Source organism: Tympanuchus pallidicinctus, unplaced genomic scaffold (assembly GCF_026119805.1).
Source record: "Tympanuchus pallidicinctus isolate F22 unplaced genomic scaffold, pur_lepc_1.0 scaffold3, whole genome shotgun sequence".
In the NCBI taxonomy this organism is placed as follows: Eukaryota; Metazoa; Chordata; class Aves; order Galliformes; family Phasianidae; genus Tympanuchus; species Tympanuchus pallidicinctus.
In genome coordinates this window covers 92,808,447-92,823,525 of record NW_026294747.1, presented here as the reverse complement: position 1 = coordinate 92,823,525, position 15,079 = coordinate 92,808,447, and the positions used below count along the sequence as shown (strand labels likewise).

Here is a 15,079-nt window from a genome sequence, read left to right as displayed (position 1 = left end):
AATATTTCTAGTACATAACCATATTTTACAATTAGTTTTGCTACTGAAGCTACTGGGAGTTGAACATGCAGCTCATTCATCACTAATATGACCTGATCTTTTACATTGTTAGTATCAAATTAACTGTAAGGAAAAAGGCTTCATGTAAAGAGGCAAGCTCACAAGAGCACTGCAAGCTCTGTGTTAGTTTAAGTGTTTTTACAGTCTTTTATGTACAACATTTAAACATAAATATACATGGCAAAATAAACTTGTAAATGAAGTTGAACTGAGAATATAAAGAAAAGTAGCACGGCATGTGAATGTGATAACAACCAGAACACAAAGAATCTAGACTTGTAACACCATATTTCAGCTACAAGCATAGTCTGCTGCTTATGTTACCTGTGCACATGAGGCCTAAATAGGATGTTCAACAAATGACTACTTGAACTACGAGAATGACATTGAGATACATTCAGTCAAGCATTTTCCTCAGAAAAGTGCTAGGTTAGATGATTTCAGGAATATAGCATTTGCTCACTGGAGAGTCCAGCGGAGAGCTACAAAGATGATGAAGGGCCTGGTGTATCTCAAGAGGAAAGGTTCAGAGAACTGGAATTGGAGAAGTTCAGCACAGAGAAGACTGAGAAGAGATCTCATCAATGTTTACAAATACCTGAAGGGCAGGTATCAGAATGATGGGTCTCTTTTGGTGATGCTCAGAGACAGGACAAGAGGTAACAGGCACAAACTAGAACACAGTAAGTTCCATTTGAACATGAGAAATAACTTTACTTTGAGGGTGACAGAGCACTGGGATGAGCTGCCTAGAGAGGCTGAGGAGCCTCCTCTGGAGATTTTCGAAACTGCTTTCCTGTGTAACCTACTCTAGGGAACTTGCCTAAAGCAGGGGAGTTGGACTAGATGATCTCCAGAGGCCCCCTGCAACACCTACAGTTCTGTGATACATCAGTTTATCATAAAAAACACGATCCTTGGTGGTTATTCCATGCCTATTTCTTCATGTTTTCCCCCATGATGGAACGTGAATTCAAAAATATTCAAGGCACAAGAGAGACAAACAGGATTAAATAACTGCAGAATATAAAACAATTTGATAGCTGGCTTATTAAAAAATGGGAAAAAGGAAAAAATAAAGAAAAGCAGGTATTTCAGAAGAATGGAAACAGAATTAAAGAGGCCTCAAAGTGCTATTTTAGTCTAATGGATGTTGGAGTTTAGGCACTAGGTGTAAGTACTGTAGATGTTTTACTTTCAAAAGTGAACCTCATTAAAAACAAACGAAAGGATCCAATTCTAAGTTTTAACTTGAAGATCAGTACAGACTACTGATGCAAACACATTAAATATTGCTCACTTAGGGAGTACAACAGTAGTACATAAAGTAGCATTTTTTCAGTAGCCCACATATGAAGCCAATCTTAGTTACTGTAGCTTCTAATCAGAAATCCAGACTTGCTGATGAACGGCAGTATTTCAGAAGGTACAGATTAATAAACTCTGACAGATCTGTGTAAATAATACGATATCATGTCAAGAAACTGCAAATTCTCGTTCAAATCAGAATTAACTGCAAAAATGTTGAGAAAAACTGTTCTAGTCACTCTCTTTCATTGGTTAAAAAGACTTCAACTGCCTGTCTATATACTTAGCCAAAAGTGCTCCTTAATATTTAATCATAATTATTTATTTTCATCTATTAGTGGATTACCTAATACATACACAATATATAGTGTACAATATTATTTTTTTCTGCATCTTACATGCTCTGTTATAATGGACCCTAAGCCTAAAACCAATTTATACTACAAATAATTTAGACTACAAATAATGCAAAAAAAAAAATTAAAGTAAACAGATCTGTAAAGATGCAGTTTTGCTGAAAATCTGTTAAAACAAAATGAATTTTATCATTTTAGTTTTCAACTCCAAGAAGAATCTGCAGTGCTTATATGGTCATTATCATGTTATTTGCATGCAGCTCAGACATAACTTCTTCCCAGTGCATACTGTGCACTGTTTATCTTCGACAGCATCCGGTATGGCTGGATCTTCCTCAAACAGTATCCTGTTTCTGATACTGCTGAAAGACTGCTTTGGAGTACATATTAAAACATGCACTCATTTTATGTCTTTTACTACCTGCCTTGTTTAAAAACCCCAGTCCCTGCTGGTTTTGTCACTGTACAGATGGAATAAATGAGACAGTTCTTGCTCCAACAACCTGGAATCTAACCATAAGGAAAAACGATAACAGATGGGCAAAGAAAGAGGAGTGAGTGCAAGGAAGCAACGAAAGCTATTTTTGTTGAGGTAGTAGGAGGACATGTGTCAATCCAGCTATATTTGTAGGAGAATTTTAAAAATCAATTCAGATTTTTAACAGCCCTGTGGATGTTTACAGTGAGTATGTGGGGCAACATGATAGATTGCAGGATGATGGCTCACTCGCTATCAGACAATGGAAATTCTTGCTATCAGATGAGCAAATGCAAAAAAAGTAAAAGCAGCTCAGCCAGTGTAGAAATAGGAAAAAGTAGAAGGATGCGTATTGGGACAAACATTAGGAAAATGACAGCAGGAAAATGATGTCAGGAAGGTAAAATTAAAACGGTCAAGCTCAGAAAGGACAGGGGTATCAAACTGTCAGAAGGTCAGAACCTAAACAAGAGTTCTGGCTGCACGGGTAACTAGGGAAAACTATACTTTTAAAATCATACAGGAAAAAAGAGGGATCTGAATGATCAACACACAGCACTGGAGAACTCCCTTTCCTGAATTACAACAGCAAACTTAAATGCATTTCTTTCAGGCATCGACACAGCCATTTTCTTCCATGTGCACGTTAATTTACCTTATTGATGTTACATTTCACACACTGTTTAATTCAATTCACTGCTTAATGTCACAAGACCCCACCGTACTGTTTCACAGTCCAATCTAGATTTGAATACACTCAACAATTCTTTGCCACCAGCAAACTGTGTTCACTCATGATTTGCTGCTGATCATTTAATGAACACGTGGAATACCAAGTGCACAGCTGAGCTTTTGCCTCTGAACACCAAAATACAACCTAAGCTTTGTTTCTCTCTTTTAACCACTGATTAATTCAGACAGCATTTGAATTAGGAGCAACTGGTGATTCAAGAAAAGTGGAAGAATATAAAGGAGGACAGGAATGGGATAAGACGATCTGGACATTCGAATTCTTTATTCCAGAAAGGACATAGTAGCATTTTAGTTCTTGTAAAAGATTAAAGGTATAGAATGGATTATCTTTAAACTCTCTTTAACACCTACCCCTTATTTTCTTGTAGTATATTCAGTTGACTCAGTAGCAACAAAATAAATGGTGATTAAACCATTTTAAAGTAACTATTTTTTTCTTCATATATTTTCACGAGTTGTTGTATCTAAAATGCTTTCAATAAATAATTAAGAATAGAATGTACTGAGCTGAAATTAATAAGCTGGTATGAAGAAAGTGGAAAAGCTCTTTGATATGGATTAATTTTTAAAAACCGAGGGAAGAACAAAAGTTTAACAAATATTTTCATTTTCCTACAGAATACTAACTGCAAACAATCTGAATTCCGAAAAAAAGTCATAGCAAGAATCACATCTTTGCTTATTCTCTAAAGGCTACCAACCTAAGAAATAATATTGCAGTTACTTCAAAATTAGTTCTGAACTTTAAAAGAGGGCCAAAGTCTTATCATTAAAGCTAAGCCAGAAAATGGTATAATAGAGAAAGTTCAACAAATTTCTCTTACAAGCCTGTTACTATAACCTTATTGCTTATTCCCACTTTATCAGTTTTGCTTCTTAATTTTTCAATTTTTTTTCACTACTTGACCCACAGAACAAACAAAAAACCACTCACAAATACATGATTTTTCTTTTCCCTTATCAAGAAACAACACTGGAAAAAGTATAATCCTTAACTCAGAATTAAATAGTGTAGTATCTACTGAGATCAATTAGTCTTAAGAAAATATTTGACAATCATTGATATTTAAATGTAATTTAATACTACTCATCCATCTTAACAAATACCCTGACCCTGCAGGGCTGCAGCTGCCCTAAATAGCAGCATCTATTACATAATCCATACTTAGGCTTATGTCGTTGTGCTGTAGGTTTCTCATCTAAATGAGATCAAAATCTCTCTTCACTGCTTACCACTGGTTTTAAGTCCTTAGCCTTCTTAAACAAAGGGTTGTTGCACTTTAAATCAAATAAGGTTGTAAGATACAGGAAGATCAGACAAGTGCAAGTTTATAGAAACCTGTATGACCTAGTATCAAGCAATCTTTTCTGAAGGGTAACAACTCTTAAAAACATGAGGATAATAGGCAACAAGTTTTTGCCCTGCATCTCACCAAAGGAACTGAGCTGACACAGCATTGTAGCTAAAAAATATGGCACAGTACCAACAAGATATATTTTTGTCACTCATGTTATTTACGATTATATTTGACCACTTAAAGTAAATAGGACATGGTAAATTTTTCAAGTACTTTGACAATTCTATGGTTTGATTAAGGTTCACAGAGCCTAAGGAGTATATAGAATGTATAGAGTGTATAAGAATACAGTGGACATCCTGAAATTGAAAGCAGGTACACCTTCCTGCATCTCATCTGAGTTGAAAGGCATCTGCTAACAAAAAAAGAGTTTGTAAAGAGAGAGACTGAAATTTTGTGGACAGCAATGAAAGGGACCAAAGAATGCAAGAAAACCATGTAAGATTATGGCTACTGCACAATGCTGAACATCAGATAGAAAAAAAAAAAAAATGTATTTGCGCATAAAAAGCTTTCGTCCCAATTGATTTGTGCATGACAGCACTGGATGCAAACACTTTGACTTTCTAGCAGATTTCCTGTTTCTGATGCAGAATGAGATGCACCATTAATCTGAGCAAATGTGTTACGTTATTTAAAAAATACTTGAGAGCAATCAAAAGAAAACCAGCATGATTAAGCAGCACAGTCAGAGATGCTATTCAAAATAATGTAGTAGCCTTAAATACTCATATTTGTGTCCACATGGAAAATTTTTATAACGTATCAGGTGAGAAGGGGACAATTTGTGAAAGGACTAAGAACAAAGTGATTATACAATCTGTTTCAAATAGATCAGAAACAGGAAAACTTCCAGAGAATGTGTAGGTGGGACCCATAAATCGCAACAAAGTTTTTTAGGAAAAGATTTTGTGCATCTGTGGACTAGGAAAAAACTGCCACTGAAGGTGCACGTAACTGAAACAAAATTGCTTTATTCTAAACAGACAATATGGTAAGTAACAAATGGACAGAGCCAGAGCATATTCACCTAACAGAGCTAAACATGAGTTGTAATTTTACAGCTGCTTGATTTCTATTATTTGAAATATACTTTTCACTGTTGCTGTACACAACCGTAAACTAATGCACATATATATGCGTGCCTATAGCTGAATAAATAAACTCAAATAAAAGTTTTGGGGAATAAAGAAAAATGTCTTTATAATTCTTTATAACGGTTTTAAAAGACAATGTGCACTTACCTGCTTTCTGACATTGTACTATCCTCTCATATAAGCTATCTGCATTTTCAACTAGAGTCCGGATGGTCTGAATCATCTGTAGAGAAAATAAAATATACAGAAATATCAGTAAAATTCATTTCTTACCGGCAATTTTAAATTTGAAAAATATTGTAAATTTAAACTGAAATCAGTAATCTATTGTTTGTTTTAAACATAACAAAGACATTCTTCTTCCTTGCTATGACCAAGCAGAAAAGTGCCGCAAATGTGGCATAAGGGCACAAAAAACATGATAGTTTTGGGTCAGGATCTGTGAACACTGGAGTAAAATGTCAATTCCATAACTCACTGTTTATCAAAACATATGGAAATTATTTAACTGTTTACCAGGTTGTTTGCTTTTGTTGGCTTGGGAGAAACAACCTGGCTTCCTCTTTGTTAATCACTCAGATGCTCAGGATGGTGATAGCTCATTGCCCAGTAATTGCTTCCATATTTATCATGCCACTGCTTTTCCAGATTTGCACCTCCGTATTTTCCCTTTCTGTGGCTAAACTTGCGCATGTGCATGAACTAGCGCTAAGGAGGAAAACAAATCACTCGAGGCTCGTACTAGAGGATAAGGACAATAAATGATTTCCTTACTTGATCTTTCTCAAGCAAAAACCTTTCATGGAAACTCAGCCAAAAGCACACTGATTAAAATGGATCTGTGCAGATTCTTCAGCCCAGGATATGTATTCAGAAGGATGGAGGTTGCTTTACCCCTTAACCATTAATGTCTCTGGGATCTAATCAAGCAGCATTATTTCTATGAGCAGATTTCCCTTCACATAAACATTGGTTAAGCTAGATATGCTGCTTATCTGAGTCTTGAGGTGGAACTTTCTTTTCTTCAAGAACTACAATTGCTATTACGAACAGGAGTATTTCAGGTTACAGAAAAAAAAAAAAAAAAAAAAAGAAAATCAAACACATCCAAAATTCCTGCTCACCAATACAATGCTTTAAGAGGCAGGACTACAGCAGTCCTTTCTCCCACCTAGTAGAGGAAGCTTTCCCCAGCTGAGTGACGCTGACATTGAGGCTGATTTCCTGAACGCTGCTCTAAGTGCACTCTATAACTTCCTGAAGGGAGGTTGTTATGAGGAGGGGTTTGGCCTCTTCTCCCAGGCAACAAACAGGATCTGAGGAAACAGCCACAAGTTGTGCCAGGGAAGATTTAGCTTAGACATAGGGAAGAACTTTTTGTCTCAGGGGGAGGTCAGGCACTGGAATGGTCTGCCCAGGGAGGTGGTGGAGTCATCGTCCCTAGGTTCAAGAGGCATCTGGACGAGGGGCTGCAAGACATGGTTCAGTGGCTTGTGGTAGCAATGGCAGTGAGAGCACGGTTGGACTAGATGATCTTGTAGGTCCAAAACTTTTCCAAACTTGTGATTATATAAGTGAGACATGAGCGAATCTGGAGAAATGGGTAAATGAGCCCAATTTTGGATCACAGAAAGCGTGCAAGCAAGAAGGAACATCACCTGTGGGGATGTAAACTGCGTTACAGGCTTCTATTATTTTCAGCTAGACAAAAATCTAGTTTCAGTAAATGACAAAGTATCTAAAGGTTAATTTCTACAACTACAGCTGTGGAGGTCACTGTACTGGATAATGCTTACATTTAACCTTCACATCCTGATTAATCTGTTTATAATTTCAAAGAATCTTTACCCTGATTTATGTCAATTAAAAAAAAAAAAGAACTGCAAACTATAACAATAAGTGAAGAAAAAATAGTAACTGGATCAGGTTGCTAAGCTGCAAGGGAAATATTTTAGCTCACCCATTTTTAACTGGTTTGTTCTTTGAATATAAATATCAATGCTCACTCAGGCAAAAATTGCCTATGCATAGAATTATGCTAATTACTAATTAGTTGCGATAAAGACAACAATTGTACAGAGAAGCTCATTTTAAACAATAGCGTATTTTACCCAGAAAGACTTCCATAGGGAGCACTGCAAATTAACTATTCCTGGATTGTCAAGGAGTGTTTCATCATCATTGGTTCTTCAAAGCAGTATAGAGAAATCGAAATGAACCTACCATAAATTTCCTTGAAAGGCAAAGATTTTACTTGTTTCAACATGTATGTCAAGGAACATATTTCTTTCTGTAATGCACTTAAACAAAAAGGTCCAAAGCATGATTGACATCAACTGCAAATACATCCAATAAGCAATAATGTTAGTTTACTATCTAGCTGAAAGGATCCTGTAAAGCACACTGCTCTGAGCTTTTCCTGCTTTGAAAATCACTTTGAAAAATAAAATGCTGAACATGTATAACTCTTGTTTGGTCAGGATCCTAACACACAATAACGTGGGATTCTTCTCTTAACCTGAGAACATTTTTGATTGGAATTCCTAACAGAGCAGTTATGCTGCCCACTCAAGGTATTTGTTCTGGAGGGACTGTGCAAGCTATTGTGACTGCACTGTGTTATCTAATCTGTGTTTCTGACTGCACATATACAGTAATTTCTATGCCCTCAGTTCCTCCATATAATACATTCTACATGCAGATAATTTAGAAAATGTGGTAACAGCAGTAGATTCGAAAACTCACTCTTCTGTTCTGGGACACTGCACTAATATTTAGAAAAAAAGAGAATACAAAGATGACTAAATATGCTCACATCATGGTGTTCCTTTGTTTAGCTCCTGTACTTGAAAGAGGAAGAAAGTCACACTAGTATTGCAGATGGAAGGAAAAGAAACAGATCACAGTATCAGTGCTCCTCCATTGTGATAAGGTTAACACTGAAGAAGATATAGTAATTTAGAGGTTTAAAATTTCACAGTTTTGGTATGAAAAATATCCTTGGATCAAATGTAATGCTTCCCTTGCAAATTTTGGGAAGAAAAAAAAAGTGACAAATAATTCTAATACAAATTTTGGTACTAACAATACCAGAACAAGTTTCTTTCTTTACCTTCAGTTTCCTTTAAAACACATACAAAGCTGTATTTAAGATTAACAGCGTCAGTAAGCAAAATTGGCTCAACTAACAAAAACTCAAGAGTTGATTCCCACCACCATTTAATCAATATCAGTGCTACACCCCAATTTTGTTGATGTCAAAGGAAATTACATGCTCTTTTTGTAAACAAAAAGAATTCTTTCACTAAAAACAGAACCAAGCAGTAAGGTGTGTACATGTCCACACATCACCTTCTAGTTATGTTTGATTAATGAAGTAATAATAATAGTTCATTACAATTTTATTATTATATTGCTTCTCACGACATCCCTCAGTATTTACTCAGCTGTTACAACCCTTACAAACTGTTCCAAAATATAAATTCTTTCCAGAATTTTAGCCAAATTGTATCACAGAAACAATCAAGCAGATATTAACAGAGAAGGAAGACTTTTTGGTAGGCACAGCATGCAGAACAACTAAGTATAAATAGTACTATTTAAACAGAAAATCAGCTTGGTTAACATCATACTTGTTGTTTTGTGCTTGGTACAAAAGCAAAGTAGAAAATGAAGAGTAAGCAGAAGCTTCAGTGTGAGAAACAGAACGTCTGTAAGCAGAATGAGAAATGAAATTCTGAAGGTGAATTAGTTGTGGAAGCAGAGGAGAAAAACAAACTATATTCTAGTGTACATTACATAAGCATATAATGAATAAGGCAATCAAAAAGCAGGAATTTCCTAACCACTGCTAACTTGTATTTTAAGTGACAAAACTGGAAAGAGAAATGCAAACAAGCTTAATAGGGAACAACCAGTTAGAAGTGCTCCTCATTAAAAATGTACTATAAATTATGCATGCCTATTCTAAGAGAATAACAAATATTATACAAAGATTAATACTTCCCAGTCTTTTACAATATTAATTCCCATTTCTACTGTTGCTTTCCTCTGGAAGAGCAGATTCCAGATATCTGGTGAATATTTTTTAAAGACGAAACATACAATTGTTTCAGCTCTCCCTGCAATTCCTGCCTCTCATCCATCTTATGACCAGAGTTCTGGTACTTACAATGTAAGTGTCAGGAATGGCTGGACTACGTTCTTATTTTTCTGGACAATGGAAAATGAGAAATTCAAGGTACACCTTATAAGCCTTGAAGTGTTTGAATTTGACAGGCTGACAGTTTGATCTATTCCTTCAACTCTATTTGCTAAATCATGCGATCATTTCACCTGCTTATCAGAAAAACTGTTAATAATTCAACCAAAAGAATAAATGTCAACAAAGATGATAAGAACATTTGAGTTATTCCATCTATCAAAGGTATTAGAAAAGAAATGGCTATAATGGATAGAAATAAAAAACATTCTTGTTTCCTACTAATAGAACTTCACCACTACTATTGGTAACATTCACCCCTTTTGTCTTCGCAGAACAAATGAAAAAAATCATATGCTTAAAGTATCTATTCTTTTCTCAGCAAAACAGAATATATCATTAGGACAGTTATAGGAAAATAATAAAAAAGGAATATAGAAGTCTAGACTATCCTTTAAGATTATTTTTAGTGTTTCAAACCTTTGTTTTGTCCGTTTTGTTTTACTGAAGAGGTAAGATCTATGTACTAGTACTGTGTATGTCTATATATATGTATATAGTACGTATCACATGTAAGACAATATAATATATTATATAATGTATGTAATATGTAATATATGTAAATACATACAGGTATAAGTATATACTTACATATGTAGAAGAATATATATGTATATAAATTCTCACATGGATGTACATGCACATTCTATTAAGACTACTTGAAATGATTCTGAATTCGAATAAGAAGTCGAGATTTATTATTACCAGGCTGATGAAGATATCTTTTTTGGTAGAAGACAGAACATTCTACTCATGCCTCCAACTTAGGGGAAAGGCATAGATTGAATTTAAACTTAAATATTTTACACACTACATTCTAACAAGAATACAGACCTTGAGACAGAATTCTTTGAGTGACAGGGAAAAAAAAAAAAAGCCCACTATAGTATTTATTATTACAGTAATAATAATTTATTTATACTATAGTATTTGTTATTTCTCTGGAACTGATAAGTAGCATACCTGTGGGAATACAAGAAAAACTGTTCAGAGCAGAAGCTGTGGAGCAAGATAAACAGCATGAGAACCAAGGACACCTCTAGAAGAAGAAAGAACGTCTCACAGCTCTGACTGGATAAGCACCTGTGTGAACGGTTGAAGAGTGTTTTCTAGAATGCTCTGTTGACATGTAAAGGTAGGGGTGGATGGGAAAGCTAGAAAAAGAAAACTTGTGAAGGGATATAATGATGTGAGAACTTGTAATAAAGGATTTGGATCATTCACATCTCAGTTCGTATCAGATGTTGCACATACCAAGAGATAAATCATAAAACATTTTACAAGAATCCACTAATGGTAAGCTGTGCCAGGATGATGAAACTCAGTGAGAGAAAATACCTTCACTGAGTTGCAATATCAAGGATGAATTTTATTTTGTAGCAATAAAAGCACACTACAAAAGAAGAGCATGTGTGAAAAATACTGGCAGACCTATGTTCCAACAGTAAAAAACACACTTAAAATAGGCATAAACCAAGTCTTTATTTAAAAAGTTATCTCCACAAAACACTATTCACATTCTTCTTTTCTCTTGAATCTCAGTGTATTAGATACCCTTCTGTGACATTTCTGGAAACTGCTTAATATCCAGTGGCCAAACTGGTGCCACCATATGCACTGGGAACACAAACAAAATATTGTCAGCTCCAACTAAATATCCATATAAATTCTACCTAAGCAGTCCAGTATTCAATCTGCTGCATCAAAATGGTGTTTTGTTGTAACACTGGAATAAGCAAAAGAATTGTTCTCAGTCCTTCCAGTGTCACCTGCCAGTCAGCTTGCTGTGCAGTTGCATAAAGAGTTGTTTAGAATTATATATAAACTGACTTTATTTTCAACTGGAAAAGAATGCAGCTATAGCACTAGGAAGGAAATGTACTGGAAAATCAGATTCTGAACTCATTTTAAACCTCGAACCCAAGTGAATTATTCTAATGGTGAGGGGACTGAAAGCATTCTGAAACATGCTTTTATCTAACACGAACATCAACAGCAGTGCACTTCCATTAAGCTGGAAAGTGCTCTTCACATTACTGAGCTCAGTTCAAAATTCAATAACCAGTGATTTAATCTTGACAGTTAACTGACAGCTAGATCAATGCTACTAAGTTTTCAAAAGAAAGGGGTCCTCAAGCCTGATTCTGTCACCAGTGGCACACTCTAGAGTCTGATACTTGAGCTAACAGTGTTTAACACCCCCATTTATCACCTGCATAATGGGTCACAGGGCACCTTCAGCAAGCTTGGCAGAAGATACAAGGCTTGGAGGAAGGTGGGTACAGCACATAGCTGTACCGCTACTCAGAAAGACTTTGACAGGCTGGAGAGATGGGTTGACAGGAACCCTGTGAAGTTCAGTGAAGGCAAATGAACTCCATGTGCACCAGTACAGGCTGGAGGCTGACTGACTGGAAGGCAGCTTCTGAGACCAGGACCAGAGGGCCCTGATGGATAACAAAGAGAAAACAACAAAGGAAGTACATCCCCAGAAGACAAAGAGGAATAATCTTTCCCCCTTACTAAGCATTGCTGAGGCCACATGTGGAACACCCAGGGCAGTCTGGGGCTCTGAGGTAGAAGAATGATAGGGACTTACTGGAGTAAGCCCAGCACAAGACCACAAAGACAGTTCCTTAAAAGGACTGAGGCATCTTATACTGGGAGGCTGAGAGAGCTGAGACTGTTCAAGCTCAAGCAGAGAAGGCTCAGGGGAATCTTGTGTGGTCATACAATGGCACAGTTTGCCCAGAGAGTCTGTCGAGTGTTCATCCTGTGTGATACTCAACACCCAACTGAACAGTCTTAGGCAATGTGCTCTAGCTGGCCCTGATCTCATCACGGGCTTGGACAAGATGATTTCCAGAGATGGCTTCCATCATTAATGATTCTACGTACGGATTTTAAAGTTCACATCTTCAATCAAAAGAAATTTTTACAATTGAGCTTTCTAGCAGTACATTTACAGAAACAAACAAAAAAAAAATCAATAGTAACTTCATTATAAGTAAAAATCAGGTGTGGTTCAGCCCAGACAGTCCAGAGATGCCATATAATGAAGAATAATTGATCTTTCTACTATCTGTGTACTGTCCAAAATACAAGATGAGAAAACGAAACTGCTAACTGCAACTTCAGTGCGCACTGAAGACGTCTCACATTTACCAAAGGAACCAAGAGTCCACAAATTCTGTATCTAAAAGCCTATATGTTCTCTCTTCATTCCTCATAACTGAAGTACTTGAAAAGACTAGACTGAAGACAGAGTAAATAAAATAACCTGCAGCTCTCTTTTAAACTGTGCATGCAATGCACGCTCAACAACCATTTTGCCTTGTTTTCCTGTTGCTCTGGCTATCAAAACAAAATGCTTTTCATTATCTTTAAACAAACAGAATGAGAACACCATATAAAAAGTGGACAATAAGGAGGCATGTAAATATATGTATACATACATGTATAGAAAGGAAAATAGCCTGCATCTGTAAAAAGAAGCAGAACACTGCTATCCTTGGGAAAAATATTAATATGCAACATTATTTTTGAAACTCAGAGTATCAGTGAAAGATCAAATAACCACATTTCTTACACAGGAGTGGTCAGAAAGACAAACAGAAGATTAAAAATTCATTGGGAAAGAAAACAAGAACTACTATTGGAAATATGGAGTACATTTAAGACAAGTTACTGTTCATGTGACCTATTTTTGTGCTTTTCCACTAACATGCCATTGGAATATGTTAGAAACAAGAAAGTAAGCCAGATGAACTTTTCTTCTCGTGTAGTACTATTATTCTATGCTCTTATAAATAGTCAGACATAAGCTATAATGGAATTACTGAGAGGACATCAAAATTTTCATCATTCATTCTCTTAATTTTTTTAAAAAAAGAAATCTTGACTTTCCAAAAGCATCAAGTTGTCATTATCAGAGTTTTTCAATGTGGAACAGCTGATACTCTACAACATTTGGCAGTGAAGCTTGAATATCCAAAATTAGACCTTTGTTTTTGCCCTTTTGGACTGAAAAAGCCAATATAATTTGAGGTTATCATCTGCAGCTCCACTTTTGGATGTGTAATTGCAGCTTGCAGTTTAGAATGACTGTCCTGTTATACAACAGGAAAACAAGAACTGATAATAAATAACATAGCTGCTTTTGCAGGAACTGCCCATGCTATTGACTGTATGTTCCATCAGTACTTTGTTTCTCAACAGTTTTTTTGACAGATTAACAACTGCACTCAGCAACTATTTAAACTCATTAGAAAAAAAAAAAAAAAAAACAGTTATAATTAAACAGGACAAAAATATTACTTAGGCTATCTGCAATATTAAATTGCAACTAACTATTATGCTGAAATTAGTATTGCCCTTAGATCTCTTCACCACTGAGCTGTATCCGTTTATCACCTGAAACTGTCCTTGGGGAACCATTAGGTCATACATCTTCAAAACAATTTAGCTGTATTAGCTAGATCAAAATTCTTGCAAAAGACTTACAGTCTACCTTACTTTTTTTTAGAAAATTACAACCAAATGCAATAATGAATACAAATAACTCTCATAAAAACTCATTTCCTGTTGGAACAGCTAGTTCAGGCTCCTCACTGTAAGAAAGACATTGAGGACCTGGAACGCGTCCAGAGAAAGGCAATGAAACTGGTAAGGGGGCTGGAACACAAGCCTTATGAGGAGCAGCTGAGGGAGCTGGGATTGTTTAGTCTGGAGAAGAGGAGGATCAGAGGAGACCTGACTGCACTCTACAGCTTCCTGAATGGGGGGTCTTCTCCCAGGCAAAAAACAGGACCCGAGGAAATGGCTGCAAGCTGTACCAGAGGAAGTTTTGGTTAGACACAAGGAGAATTTTTCTCTTTTTCTCTCAGAGAGTGTTCAGGCACTGGAATGGCTGCGCAGGGAGGTGGTGGAGTTGCCGTCCCTGGCAGCGTTCAAGGGGTGTCTGGATGAGGAGCTGCAAGATATGGTTTAGGAGCTAGTGGTAGCAACGGTAGTGGGACGATGGTTGGACTAGATGATCCTGCATCAAGGTCTTTTCCAACCTTGTGATTCTATGATTCTAGTTAAATTCATCATTTACTCCAGTTTTCAGGGCATAATAAACTATTCAAAAGGCTAAAAAATTTAGTGATAACTTCATTTCAACCTAAGCATTTGGAAAGGGACTTTGACAAATGCTTTTTACAAAATAGATTAGTCTCCCTTGTTTACAAGCTTCTTGACTTCAAAGAACTCTCCCATTTTCACAGTACAGATGACAGGCTGTCTGAGCTGAAAATCCTTGATTTCCTCTGGAAACCTTTTGAAATACTGGCACCACACTACCAACTTAGATAGTCAGTTTTAGGTGTGAGGATACACACAGCAATTTAGCAGTTTGGATATATCAA

The 15,079-nt window shown here is 36.2% G+C and overlaps 1 protein-coding gene across 3 annotated transcripts in view; it reads right to left on the bottom strand.

Annotated features, from left to right (window-relative positions):
* The window catches only part of PLCL2 (phospholipase C like 2), a 99,188-nt gene that overhangs the window by 20,693 nt on the left and 63,416 nt on the right, over positions 1 to 15,079 (bottom strand). For all 3 annotated transcript variants that reach the window (XM_052695947.1, XM_052695950.1, XM_052695948.1), the window contains one exon: positions 5,558 to 5,633. In XM_052695947.1, the coding sequence (XP_052551907.1) occupies positions 5,558 to 5,633 (76 nt within the window). The remainder of the gene's footprint in view (positions 1 to 5,557; positions 5,634 to 15,079) is intronic.